General features: G+C 45.6%; 1 protein-coding gene across 1 annotated transcript in view; it reads left to right on the top strand.

Moving 5' to 3' along the window:
* Positions 1–6796: 6796 nt before the first annotated feature.
* Positions 6797–14471, top strand: part of UBL3 (ubiquitin like 3) — a 200258-nt gene continuing 192583 nt past the window's right edge. The window contains exon 1 of the mRNA XM_040340466.1: positions 6797–7295. Within this exon, the coding sequence (XP_040196400.1) occupies positions 7269–7295 (27 nt within the window). The 5' untranslated portion in view covers positions 6797–7268. The remainder of the gene's footprint in view (positions 7296–14471) is intronic.

A 14471-nucleotide genomic window follows, 5' to 3' on the forward strand; every position in this document is an offset into this window, starting at 1 on the left:
GCCTTAATGGGTCTGTATGCACTGCACACTATGACAGACTTAGCTGCACACCGAGTGCCCCAGCACAGCGCTTCCGTCTTCACTGATGGCATGCACAAGAGCCCTGGCGCGGAGATCTAAAGGTACGGCATAGGAATGCTGTCCTTTCAGAGTGCATATTCACGGGATGTGTGACTATCTCCTAAACTGTGCAAGTTTAGGAGATATTCACTGTACCTACAAGTAAGTCTTATTATAGGATCGCCGGGTCTGGGGTGCGCGTCGCCAGTGACCCTCTCCCGCTGTGATCACATACAGTGGGAACCGCAGACTCGATGACCGCCGGGACCCACTGTTCATGCTTTACACAGACAGGACTGCAGTCTGACTATTTTAACAAGGCAGATTGTAATTTTTTTAAAAAGGGATGGTTTTGATCCTGCAAATCAGGGACTTGGATCCATGCCTTCTCCTAGTACAAGAACCTCCCACACAGTAGTAAAGCACAGGCTAGGAACACAGTTTACACTTTGATCGCCGCTGATGTTAGCCTCTTCTCAGCCAGCGTCATTAGTACAGTAATAGTGCATATTTTTAAGCACGGATCACTGTGTTAGTGTGACTGGTTCCCAAAAAGTGTCAGTTAGTGTCAAATTTGCCTGCTGCAATATTGCAGTCCCACTATAGGTCGCTGATCGCCGTCATTACGAGTAAAAAAAAAAATAATTGAAATATCCCATAGTTTGGAAACACTATAAATTTGGTGCAAACCAATCAATATACACTTTTTGTGATTTTCTTTACCATAAATATGTAGCAGAATACATATTGGCCTAAATCAGGGGTCTGCAAACTTTCTAAACAAAGGGCCAGTTTACTGTTCTTTGGACTTTAGGTGGGCCGGACTGTGGCCAATGGAAGTAGGAAATGTCCTGGCATCAGGGGTAAACAGTGCTCCATCTTTAGTATTAGGGGGAGAAATAGTGCCCCACCATTGGTGTCAGTGGAAGGAATAGTGCCCCAAGGGCCAGATAAGGGCAAGCAAAGCGCCGCATCTGGCCCCCTGGCCACAGTTTGGAGACCCCTGGCTTAAAGCGGTAGTAAACTCTTTACTACCACTTTTACCTACAAGTAAGCCTATAATACGGCTTACCTGTAGGTATAAAGAATATCTCCTAAACCTGTACCGTTTAGGAGATATTCTCCTCCTAATTCGCCGCTGATTGCAGCGGCGCATGCGCAGCATGTATCCTCGGCTAAAGGGCCGGCAGCCGCCGGACCTTGTCGGAATGAAGTCTCCCGTGCCCATGTGCGGGAGTGACGGCATCGCCACTCACAGTGCTGGAGCGGTGATACCCGGAAGACACGCTGAGTCAAGATATTATTTTGGGAACAACTGCGCTAAGGTAGAGAGTTTAGGATTGATAAGCAGCAATTAAATTGTGTGTAAACAAAGTAAATATTAGAAAAAGAAGATTAATTGCGCTAAACCGAAAATGAACATATGTTAAACGAACATATTGGACATGTGCTAAAGTGCATGTGCTAAAAAATTCCTAGATTAACACACTGAATTTAAACACTATTAAAAATCCCATAAGGTCAAGGGGCCCAAAGCCACCTGGCCCTACTAAGCAATATAATACTCGCCCAGTGGGAATTGCCACGAAAGAGAAACGTGACAACAATATTGAATAAATTAACAATAATAGACCACAGATAAGTGTATAAAGTCCGTAAACTTCAATTTGAAGATAAATGTGATGAGTCCAAGTGACAATGAAGACACCCGTGAAAGCTTCAAAAGCGCTGATTATAGACACCAAACGTGAATCCACCACCGATCACACAGCTGCTTACCAGAAGTCAAGGTCCTGCCGGACCACTATCAACATATCTTTCCACCATAGATGTCAAATCCGCAGAAAGTTCTCCACTTGCGCTGAGACCATGCCGTGCTCAATGATGAAAGAAACACAAAACAGGCTCCACATAGCATAAAATCCGGGTAAATTTATTTAAAATAAAGTAAAAACAAGTATACAACTCACATTTGGGTTGATAAACCAGAGGGGGGAGGAGAGCCCAAGCATCCAAAGAGAAGAAGAGTGTAGGTATTGGAATCTACAACTTGAGTCAACAAACACTAACGGATTCTGAAAAGAGGCTGTTAGATAAAGGTTTGAAATTTGCACCTCCGAGAAATCTGAGCAAGTTTCAAACCTTTATGGATGTTCACAAGTTTTCCAGAAAATTCAGTATTAAGAGACACTTCTTGACGAATCCAATCAATGAAGGTCCCCAGCAGGCCCCAAAATATAGACATTCCAATCTATCCAACGCTTCATTGTTCAATCCCGGTACCCTACCTGCCAGTATAAGGGTGTTTAGGGACGTTGTTCTTAAAGATTTGGATAATATGAAGATCAGGAGGGCCAAATTGAACAAAGATCTTGAGATCGGACTCGATTCGTTATGTTCTAACAAATCGCTCGTCATTAGACCGGCTGATAAGGGGGGTGGCATCGTCGTCCTAGACAGATGCGATTATGTTGCAGAGATGCACCGCATCGTGGACGACGATGACACATATACCCCTTTAAGCCGTGACCCAGTAGTCAAATACAAACGTGACTTGGAGATTATTATGGATCAGGGCCTTCAGAAAGGGATTTTAAATAAAAAGGAGAGTTTATTCCTGGTACCAGTGGCTCCTCGCACACCGGTGATATACTATCTCCCGAAAATTCATAAGAATCAAACTTGCCCCCCGGGACGTCCCATTGTCAGTGGGATTGATTCCATCACGTCCCGGGTGGGCAAGTACATTGATTTTTATTTACAACCTCTGGTGCGTAACATACCCTCCTTTATTGGAGATACGAAGCAGGTTATTAACCTGCTATCAGGAATAACCCCCAGGGAAGGTGTGTGGATGGTCACGGCTGACGTGACATCCCTATACACCATAATCCCCCACGACCTGGGTCTTGAGGCTGTGAGATTTTACTTAACCAAGGATTCAACTCTGGTTTCAGAGCAGATTGAGTTCATTATGACTTTGCTGCAGTTTGCAGCAAGTCATAACTATTTTTGGTTCGACAATTGTTTCTTTCGCCAGGACCGAGGAGTGGCCATGGGGGCTAAATATGCCCCCAGCCTGGCGAATCTCTTCATGGCCAAGTGGGAGGAGGACGTCGGCGATGGTTGCCGAAGACCCGAGATAGCCCTTTGGGTCAGGTATATCGTCGACGTCCTCCTCCTATGGGATGGAGATAGAGACGAGTTGGATGTGTTCATGAGTTTCCTTAACGACAATGTTAGAGGCATCAGATTTACCTTTTCTGCAAGTCAGACTTTGGTGAATTTTCTGGATTTGAACATTGGTATAGTGGGTGACAAGTTTGTCACGAGTACTTTTTTTAAACCGACAGATAGGAACTCGTTCATTCCTGTCGACAGTTGCCACTATGGTCCATGGTTAAAGGCAGTCCCTCAAGGACAATACACCAGAATCAGACGCAACTGTACAGAAGTTAAAGTTTTTGATACCCAGGCAACTGTCCTATCAAATAAATTTCTCGAGAAGGGGTATGATCCGTTGATACTGGGCCAGGCGGTACAATCTGCCCGTGACATGGAGAGAGAATCCCTGTTAAAGGTGCAAACTAAACAGGAAAACAACGTCTCCTCTTTGCCATTTATAACTACTTTCTCGGTACAACACCAAAATATCAAACGTTTAATCAGAAAACACTGGCATATACTGCAAAGTGATCTTGTACTTGCACCTGTGTTACCAGCAAGACCTTCCGTAGTGTTTCGCGGTGCCTCCTCCTTGGGAGCCAGCGTGGCCCCAAGTGTTCAGGACCCTCCTAGCGAAACAAGAATCTTTTGGAAGAATCTCACGGGTTATCACAGATGCAAAAACTGTCAGGTGTGTTCTCTAAACAAATGTCGAGATCGGAAGATCACCCATTTCTCCTCCACTAGTACTGGTCGAACACATGAAGTGAAACCATTCATTACCTGTTCCAGCAAAGGGGTGGTTTACTTACTCCAATGCCCTTGCGGGCTTCAGTACGTAGGGAGGACCAAGAGGGAATTGAAAATCAGATTAAACGAACATATAGCTAAGATAAGAAATGGCTTTCCAAACCATTCGGTTTCGAGGCACTATGATTTGGTTCATCATAGAAACCCCGAGGGGACTTTGTTTGTGGGTATCGATAAATACAAACCGAACTGGAGGGGGAGTTCCCTAATTAGAGAAATCTCGAAAACTGAAATGGCATGGATCCACAGATTGAGGACATATCTTCCTCATGGCCTCAACGTGGACACTGACATCAATGCCTTCATAAATAATGCTTAGTTCATGGTTGTTAATTCTTGAGACTTCTCTGGCAGGTGATTGAATTTTTTGTTCTGACGAGAAAAAAATTAATCATGGATATACTGTTTGGTGACAACCTTCACTGGTATTAGGGCAAGTCCCTTTTTCCAAGATTTAGATTTATATTAATTTATGTTGATTGTATGGATTGGGATTAATTTTTGGATTTATTTATGCACTAATTTTGTTTTCATTAATTGAATAATCCCCTTAATAGGGGCCTAATGGGGATCCACTTATGGTTTATATATTGATCACATTTTGTAATTTAATAATATATGGGACTTTGATTAATGCGGTTGCCCATATAATAGAATGGATTTAATTATCACTAGTTAATTTATTCATGTTTCACAAATGCACATAATTTAATTTTTGATTGAGTTCAGTTAATTTATACAATGTCCCCTAACTCTGAGTTTATTTCTGGGTATGGGCCATATAACAACATGCCGAGCACACTGTGTGACACTGTCACGACTTTCCCACTTATCCCTTTATGATATGGGTGAGTTTGCCCCGAGAATGGCTAGCATAACGCCCTGTGGAGCGCAACCACTGGGTATTATTGGTTGGGCGCATGTGTGAGTGACCCAGAGTGAGGCTTGGTTACGAACGAAGGTGGTTTGATTCAATTTTAATTTCCCTTTTAAAATTTCCTTTACTGAGCGGATAACTCGATGATGCTCTGACACACGAGATGTAGTCATGGGCACAGGTTGATACTTACCGCTAATAAATGTTTAATGTGAGCTTCAAATACTCGAGCCGTGACATATACAGCCCCGCCCCTTTTGAGGGTGGTCCTGTCATGCCTCGCTTCGGTGAGTGACGCGTGCGTCATGGGTGTCAGCCCCTCTGGGCGGAGTTGTTGGGCAGCCTATGGGCATTGAGTCTCGGAGAACCCAGTGACCCGCATGTCAATTCGTTACACTTCCGGCGTGCGCGGGGATCGCGGAGCGAGGCTTGGTAATTATGACTCGATTGTTTGATAGCCAAATGTGTTCCTATAAAGAGGGGTGGCGTCCCACGCCACTCGTACCCCGAGACGAAGTGATTTCTCACGAAACGCGTCGGGTGGAGTGAGTGACGTGTGGACGCCATCCCCTTCATTTCTCCAACGAGTGGCTTTTGTCCCTGATACGTCCGGCCGGCGTTACAGGCCAACTGCTTGGTTTATCAACCCAAATGTGAGTTGTATACTTGTTTTTACTTTATTTTAAATAAATTTACCCGGATTTTATGCTATGTGGAGCCTGTTTTGTGTTTCTTTCATCATTGAGCACGGCATGGTCTCAGCGCAAGTGGAGAACTTTCTGCGGATTTGACATCTATGGTGGAAAGATATGTTGATAGTGGTCCGGCAGGACCTTGACTTCTGGTAAGCAGCTGTGTGATCGGTGGTGGATTCACGTTTGGTGTCTATAATCAGCGCTTTTGAAGCTTTCACGGGTGTCTTCATTGTCACTTGGACTCATCACATTTATCTTCAAATTGAAGTTTACGGACTTTATACACTTATCTGTGGTCTATTATTGTTAATTTATTCAATATTGTTGTCACGTTTCTCTTTCGTGGCAATTCCCACTGGGCGAGTATTATATTGCTTAGTAGGGCCAGGTGGCTTTGGGCCCCTTGACCTTATGGGATTTTTAATAGTGTTTAAATTCAACGCTGAGTCAAGATGACATCTCGCTCGGCGTGGACCAGGTAAGTTAGTATTTCAGGTGCAAAAAAAAACAAAAAACTTTTGCGGGTATACAACCGCTTTAAATTGATGAAGAAATTAGATTTTTTACTTTTTTTTTTATTGGATGTGTATTATACCAGAAAGTAAAAAAAAAAAAAAGTTATATTTTTTTCAAAATGGTTGCACTTTTTTTGTTTATAATGCAAAAAATAAAAACCGCAGAGGTGATCAAAAGAAAGCTCTATTTGTGGGAAAAGGGGACATTAATTTTAGCGTTGCACAACTCTGCAATTTGTATCACAAAAAAATGGCCTGGTCATTAGGGGGGGGGGGGGTAGCAGAAGTTGGGGGGCAACCAGGGAACTAGCATTTTCAGAATGATGTCAGCTGCCCCCACCTCTGACAGTCCAGGTTTCGTTATTTGCAGACATTAGTCCATGTAAACATTGTCGCACAGCTGCATTGGAGTCGTCCAGATCCTGCGACACTTCAAGCTCCTGTGATCAGCACTCTGCACTCTCTCTCCCCCTCTGATAAGAAGCCCTGGCCGTCCTCCAGGGGTCCCCCGCTCAGCGCTGACACCACACACTCCTCCATCACGTCACCCACCAGCTCCCAGCGCCCCGCAGATTCCAGCAGAGCCGCCGGCGCATGCGCACTGAGAAGCGGCTTCAGCTCGATCCCAGCGCCACTTAATGCGAGGGGCGTGGCCCAACGAATCTCCACCAGCAAGCCCCTCCCCGTTCTCCGTGGCCGCCATGTTTATGCCAGAGAGACGATGACAGGAAGGAGAAGCTGGTGACTACTGCGCGGAAGGGCAGCCGGACGGAGAGAGCCGGTGATTACAAAGAAGAGCCCTCGGTGACGGTTACCGGGAGGGAGGGGGGCTGCTGTGTGTTTATATGTGCGCAGTGCCATCCCTCCGACCCCGCACAGAGGACCCACTTCTATGTGTTCAGTGCCTACCAGGGGGCTCCGTGTCACCTCCTCACCCCCCTCACTAATCACTTCACACCGGAGGAGGAGGGGGAAGGGCACACAGACAGCAGCACCGGAGGGAGCCCACACCATACACCTTCCCCAACCGGGGCCCACACATCAACTCTCCACACACAGCCCGGGGATCTGGATATAATACCCGATACTGCGCCTCCACCACCGATACTACTACCAGGACCTCATCATCATCCTCCGGGCATCAACATGTCCAACTCTGTGCCAGTGGATATGGTAAGATCATCTGTGTACACTGACATGACATCTACTCAGGATTGCACTCTGATCTCACCTCTTATATATAGATATGTCCTTGTGTCTGCCATCTACTCAGGATTGCACTCTGATCTCACCTCTTATATATAGATATGTCCTTGTGTCTGCCATCTACTCAGGATTACACTTAGATCTCCCCTCATATATAGATCTGTCCTTGTGTCTGCCATCTACTCAGGATTGCACTCTGGTCTCCCCTCTTATATATAGATCTGTCCCTGTATTTGCCATCTACTCAGGATTGCACTCTGGTCTCCCCTCTTATATATAGATATGTCCTTGTGTCTGCCATCTACTCAGGATTGCACTCTGATCTCCCCTCCTTATATATAAACATGTCCTTGTGTATACCATCTACTCAGGATTGCACTCTGATCTCACCTCATATATAGATATGTCCTTGTGTCTGCCATCTACTCAGGATTGCACTCTGATCTCCCCTCTTATATATAGATATGTCCTTGTGTCTGCCATCTACTCAGGATTACACTCTGATCTCACCTCATATATAGATATGTCCCTGTGTCTGCCATCTACTCAGGATTGCAGTCTGATCTCACCTCATATATAGATATGTCCCTGTGTCTGCCATCTACTCAGGATTGCACTCTGATCTCAGCTCTTATATATAGATATGTCCGTGTGTCTGTCATCTACTCAGGATTGCACTCTGGTCTCCCCTCTTATATATAAACGTGTCCCTGTGTCTGCCATCTACTCAGGATTGCACTCTGGTCTCCCCTCTTATATATAAACGTGTCCCTGTGTCTGCCATCTACTCAGGATTGCACTCTGGTCTCCCCTCTTTTATGTAGATCTGCCCCTGTATCTGCCATCTACTCAGGATTGCACTCGGATCTCCCCTCTTATATATAGATCTGTCCTTGTGTGTGCCATCTACCCAGGATTACACTCTGATTCCTCCCTATTTATATATAGACAGGTCCCTGTGTCTACCATCTACTCAGGATTACTCTGGTCTCCCCTCTCAGAGATAGATAGAGATATATATATATATATATCTCTATCTATCTATATCCTTGTGTCTGGCATATATTCAGGATTGCAGTCTGTTCCCCTTTCCCAATTAAATATAGACATGTCCCTGTATCTGCCATCACCCTGGGGTTGCACTGATTTCTCTTCCCTTGTATATAGACATGTCTCTTTATCTGTCATCTACTCAGGATTCCTCCCTCCCTATTTATATAAAGAAAACTATCTGCCATCCAATCAGAATTACACTCTTGTAGGTTGTAACTCACCAGCTGCCTTGTCATGTGGTGGGTCTGCATTGGCATAGCCACCCAACACTGTCATGGTGCATCTGTACCGTGAAATGTGTATATATAAAGATATTGCATGGAGCACTCCCTTACCTCCTCTTTGATGGTCCCCCATGTTCTATGGCAGTACCCGTGTGCTCCTGAGCTGGGCTGTGTGCTTCCATAGACACACACACAGCACCAGTAAGCCACATCCCCCACTTCCTCCTCACAGGAGTTGGGCTGACAGCCTATGTCTCCCAGTGCTGTCAGAGTGTCAGACCGGGGAATGAGAGGAGCGCTGCTCTGTGAGAAGTGTTAGGTAGGTGTTTATGGATGGGGGTGGGTGGGATAGGTAGTGGGATTTTTTATTTATTTTTGTACCTTAATGCAGAGAACGCATTAAAGCAAAAAATAGATAAACAAAAACGTTCTAGTTTATAAAGTGTATCCAAAGTCCAGGATAGAGCAGGGAAGAAGGAAAACACTGGTCACGTTTTTCCTTGTTTACCATCATTGTGACACTGGTTCACCCCAAACCAGACGTGTCATGTCTTTCAGAAGGGCAGCAAGCCTGCTTGCCCACAGAGGGGTCTCACCCCAAACCAGACGTGTCATGTCTTTCAGAAGGGCAGTAAGCCTGCTTGCCCACAGAGGGGTCTCACCCCAAACCAGATGTGTCATGTCTTTCAGAAGGGCAGCAAGCCTGCTTGCCCACAGAGGGGTCTCACCCCAAACCAGACGTGTCATGTCTTTCAGAAGGGCAGTAAGCCTGCTTGCCCACAGAGGGGTCAGTACATCAGGAGGCACAGGTGCAGCCCCCAGCCTCTCGCATAGTTTCTGGCAGGCTGAGATACGATGTGGTATTTAATCCAAACTAAAAATGTATTCCAGCTTATCAATCCTTAGATGTGGGGGCTGCGCATTTGTTTTCTTTTTAGTCTTTTCCCCCCTCATTTTTCATCTGGTGCTCTGTCCAGTAACACACCTCCTGTATTACAGTTCCCCCGATGTGGGTGAAGGAGCAGCAGAGACACCTTTGGACAGCAGCATTGTTTTTAGTCTGGAGTGTTGGATGCACAGATTTAGATGCCAAACTCCAGCTAACACTTTATAAGCAGTTACAGCAAACAGCCCCACCCCCAACCAAGATGACTCAACCATCTAACTGCTACTTTTGCAGGACATTTTGTTCTGTTGAAAAACAGACTTACTGGTTGGATCACCAGATGAAAATTAAAGGGAGCCTAAAAATCGAATGCAGTCATTCGAGAAATTCTTCGCATTGAAGAATTGGAAAGCTGCAATATAATGAAAGTTTGCTTTTGGGTTTGATACCACTTCAATGCTGTACCGAGTGGGTCTGTTGTAGGGTTGTCCCGATACCACTTTTTTAGGACCGAGTACAAGTACCGATACTTTTTTTTCAAGTACTCGCCGATATCGACTACCGATACTTTTTTTAATCTCATGTGACAGCGGCACATGTGTCAGTAGTTTTTTTTTTTTTATCTTTAACAATTTGTTTTTATTTTTTTACAATTATTTATTTTTTTATACAAATTTTTGTATTTATTTATAATGCTTTCTTTTTTTTTTAATGGGGGGGGGGGGGGGGTGGACCGTGTCAGTGTGTTTTTTCTTTAATTTTTTTATTTTCTACAATAAGAATATATATATATTTTTTTTCAGCCCTGTTGGGGGGCTTTGGTGAGATATTGGGGGGTCTTAACAGACCTCTGACATCTCCCCTTTGAGACAGAGAAAGGGACTAGGGACACAGACTCCCCAGTTCCTTTCTCAGCAGCCTCAGCTGCGCTGAAAATGAATGCAGAGAAGACAGCGTCTTCTCTTCATTCATAAACTGAAACATTGTAATCACAGTTTACAATGTTTCAGTTATGTGAATAGACAGTCAGTGATCACCGACTCTCTGTCCATTCAGAGCTGTAAGGAGCCGGATTTACCGGCTCCTACCCCGCTCTCCATCCTGACAGTTCCAGGGGGTGGAGGAGGAGCACGGAAGGAGAGAGAAACACGGCGGGAATACACGGACGGAGAGAGAAACACGGCGGGAATACACGGACGGAGAGAGAAACACGGGGGACACTGAGGGAGGGAGACTGCAGCAAAACGGAGGGGGGCTGGAGGAGGACACGGGACAGTCAGCGGTGCGCGGGGGGGGGGGGTGGAAGACAGAAGAGGGTCTTGTAACTTCCCCATGCACTGATCACCGCTGACAGTACATGTATCGGATGAAGCACCGGGAGCATTTGCCCGAGTACAAGTACTCTGGCAAATGCTTGGTATCGGTTCCCGATACTAGTATCGGTATCGGGACAACCCTAGTCTGTTGTCTGGGGCACTATGTGTTGTAACACAAATGCCCCCCGGGTATTCTGCGTACCAGGCATAGGGCCCTAAACTCGAGCACCACACAGTTCAGTCCTATCTCAATGAATGCATATCTCGGCCCGCCATACACTGACAGGATGCAGCACCTGTGCCGGCAGCCACACTGCAGTCATAGGATTGGATGCTCAGGGGTTGGACTCCCCAAGTGCAACCAGTCTAATATTTCCATTTTATTTTATGAAGCCCGCTTACATCAGAGCAACAAGCACAGGAGTCTCCTTGGGGCAGGATCACCGTTTTTGCCCCTGTGGACTTCATTGGGAGCAGCTGAAAAAAAAATGCAACCACTTGTGTTTTGTGCTTGGCAGTCATTCTGCTGCTCCCAGTAACCTGACCTAAACATAAATGCTTACGCCTGTAAAGAAAAAATGCTGACACTTAGGTGTGGACCTAGCCTTAGGGAGATTTCTCTTCACTTCTCAAGGACGCACCCGGAAGTGTGGGGAAATCCCCTTAAAGGCAGTTGTCACCAAAACAAGCGTCCCCATAGGAACAATTCACCTCTATTCCTGTTTTGTTTAACAACTTAAAATTTTGTGTTTTTCAATCCACTTTCAGTCCCGGTGACATTGGCCATCAGGATACAGAAAGGTGAATCTCTCTCTTCAGTGACAGTGGTAAAAATCTGCCGGAGGTATTCACTCTTCCATACTCTATCCAAAACTAAAAATAAGTGTTGGCTTTATCCCCCATTCACATGTAGCCTGAGTGTAGCCAACTGATTTAGAGATGTTTGTACGTGTGACTGGTAGTACAGCATCCCCATCATGTGTTTGGCCCCATAAGCGTTTAAAGGGGTTGTAAAGGTTTGTTTTTTATTTTCTAAATAGGTTCCTTTGAGGCTAGTGCATTGTTGGTTCACTTACCTTTTCCTTCGATTTCCCTTCTAAATTTTTTTTTTCCTTTGTCTGAATTTCTCACTTCCTGTAAGCTTGCCGCCATCATCCGACTCGTTCTGGCTGGGGGTAAGTCAGCGCTCTCGCCCCCTCCCTTGGCACTACATCCCTGCGGAGAGACGCTGTAAACGTTCACATCATCTCCCCGCAGGGATGTAGTCCCAAGGGAGGGGGCGAGTGCGTTAACCCCCAGCCAGAACGAGTCGGATGATGGCGGCAAGCTTACAGGAAGTGAGAAATTCAGACAAAGGGGGAAAAAAAACATTTAAAAGGGAAATGGAAGGAAAAGGTAAGTGAACCAACATTGCACTAGCCTCAAAGGAACCTATTTAGAAAATAAAAAACAAACCTTTACAACCCCTTTAATTAGGAGCGTCTGAAAGACGTGCGTAAACATGCTATTTTTAAGCAGTCTTCAAGCACTCTTTAAAGCAGAGCTCCGCCTATATATATATATATATATATATATATATATATATATATATATATATATATATATATATATATATATATATATATATATATATATATATATATATATATATAATTATTATTATTTTTATAAGTCAGCAGCTAAATATGGACACTTGGCTGTCCAGAGCGCCTGCAATGTCGGCACCTGAAGCCGATCTGTCACTTGGCTCTCGGGTGCTGCTGCCGCCATCTTCGGTAAGCGAATCAGGGACCTGTTTGTCTCCCAGAAGACAGCGGGGGGACACCGGACGTGGTGTAGATATCCGCGGATACTGTGGCTATATATGCCCGGAAGTGGGTGGACTTTAAAGTCTTAGGCCAAAAATGCACGAGTCTGACCCAAATAAGCTCATTTTACTTTTGAGATTAAAGCGGTAGTAAACCACCAGAAAAGTAGACAACCATGGCACCCCCTGCAGGGTAAAGTCATTATATACTGGTATGCACTGCATCCTAGCTCATTGGGACATTTACCTGTACAATGAGCCTTCAGTGCTGTCACAGCTCCCCCGAGCTGCCATCTTCACCCGATCTTTCTTCTGGGTTTGTGGGCTCCGGCTGTATGAATGGCCGAGGCCACGATGATGTCACATGCCTGGGAGCGCTAGGCCGTCCCTTCATTTACCTCGTTTGTGTGAATGGAGGCATCTGTCAGTATCGTTTTTATGTTTGACCCACTGGCTGAATGAAAACGTGTAAGGACCGGTGAGCTGGAGTATATTACATGTTTGGGTTTAGATGACATATCCACATAGTTGTTAAAGGGGAGTTCCAGCCTTTTGGTGTTTATTAAAAGTCAGCAGCTACAAAAAGTGTAGCTGCTGACTTTTAATAAACAGACCCTTACCTGCTACACGGTCCATCGACGCGGCCGCCTGGCGCTCTGCTCCTCCCCCCCTCTCTCTGGCCGGCGCCTCCATTCATAGTGTGGGCAAGCTGTCACGGCTGGGCACTCGCTGCGCTCTATGAGTGGACAGGTGATCTCCTGGGACGTGTCCCTGGAGATCTAAAGGGAGGGGCCGCCTTAGGGAGGAAGTCCCACCCTGGGAGGAAGTGGGACAGGAAGTCCCACGCCTACTGAAGCCCCCCCCCCCAAAAAAAAATATAAATTAAATGCCAATTACACTTTTGGGTGGAACTCCGCTTTTAAGTTTGAACAAAGACCCGGGTCCATCCAGCACAGTCTGTGTTCATGTCCCTACAAATTCCCTTATCCCTGTATATTGTGGATGGGTAAGGGTAAGTCCGCTGTCACTGATACCACTGGATATCCTTTAAAAACATTATTTGAATGGCAGTAGTGCGCAGTAAGCTGTGACAACTAAAGAGAATTCAACTTTTAGAGCGGCAAGTCAAGTCCTCTTTTTTGTTTGGTTGCTTTACTAACCTGCAATGACCATGCTACGAGCCTAGAGGGGCCATTGTGATCTGCTTGTGTTTGGTTGCTTTACTAACCTGCAATGACCATGCTACGAGCCTAGAGGGGCCATTGTGATCTGCTTGTGTTTGGTTGCTTTACTAACCTGCAATGACCATGCTACGAGCCTAGAGGGGCCATTGTGATCTGCTTGTGTTTGGTTGCTTTACTAACCTGCAATGACCATGCTACGAGCCTAGAGGGGCCATTGTGATCTCCTTGTGTTTGGTTGCTTTACCTGCAATGACCATGCTACGAGCCTAGAGGGGCCATTGTGATCTCCTTGTGTTTGGTTGCTTTACCTGCAATGACCATGCTACGAGCCTAGAGGGGCCATTGTGATCTCCTTGTGTTTGGTTGCTTTACCTGCAATGACCATGCTACGAGCCATTGTGATCTCCTTGTGTTTGGTTGCTTTACCTGCAATGACCATGCTACGAGCCTAGAGGGGCCATTGTGATCTGCTTGTGTTTGGTTGCTTTACTAACCTGCAATGACCATGCTACGAGCCTAGAGGGGCCATTGTGATCTCTTTGTGTTTGGCTGCTGTACTAACCTGCAATGACCATGCTACGAGCCTAGAGGGGCCATTGTGATCTCCTTGTGTTTGGTTGCTTTACCTGCAATGACCATGCTACGAGCCATTGTGATCTGCTTGTGTTTGGTT

Source organism: Rana temporaria, chromosome 2 (assembly GCF_905171775.1).
Source record: "Rana temporaria chromosome 2, aRanTem1.1, whole genome shotgun sequence".
NCBI lineage: Eukaryota > Metazoa > Chordata > Amphibia > Anura > Ranidae > Rana > Rana temporaria.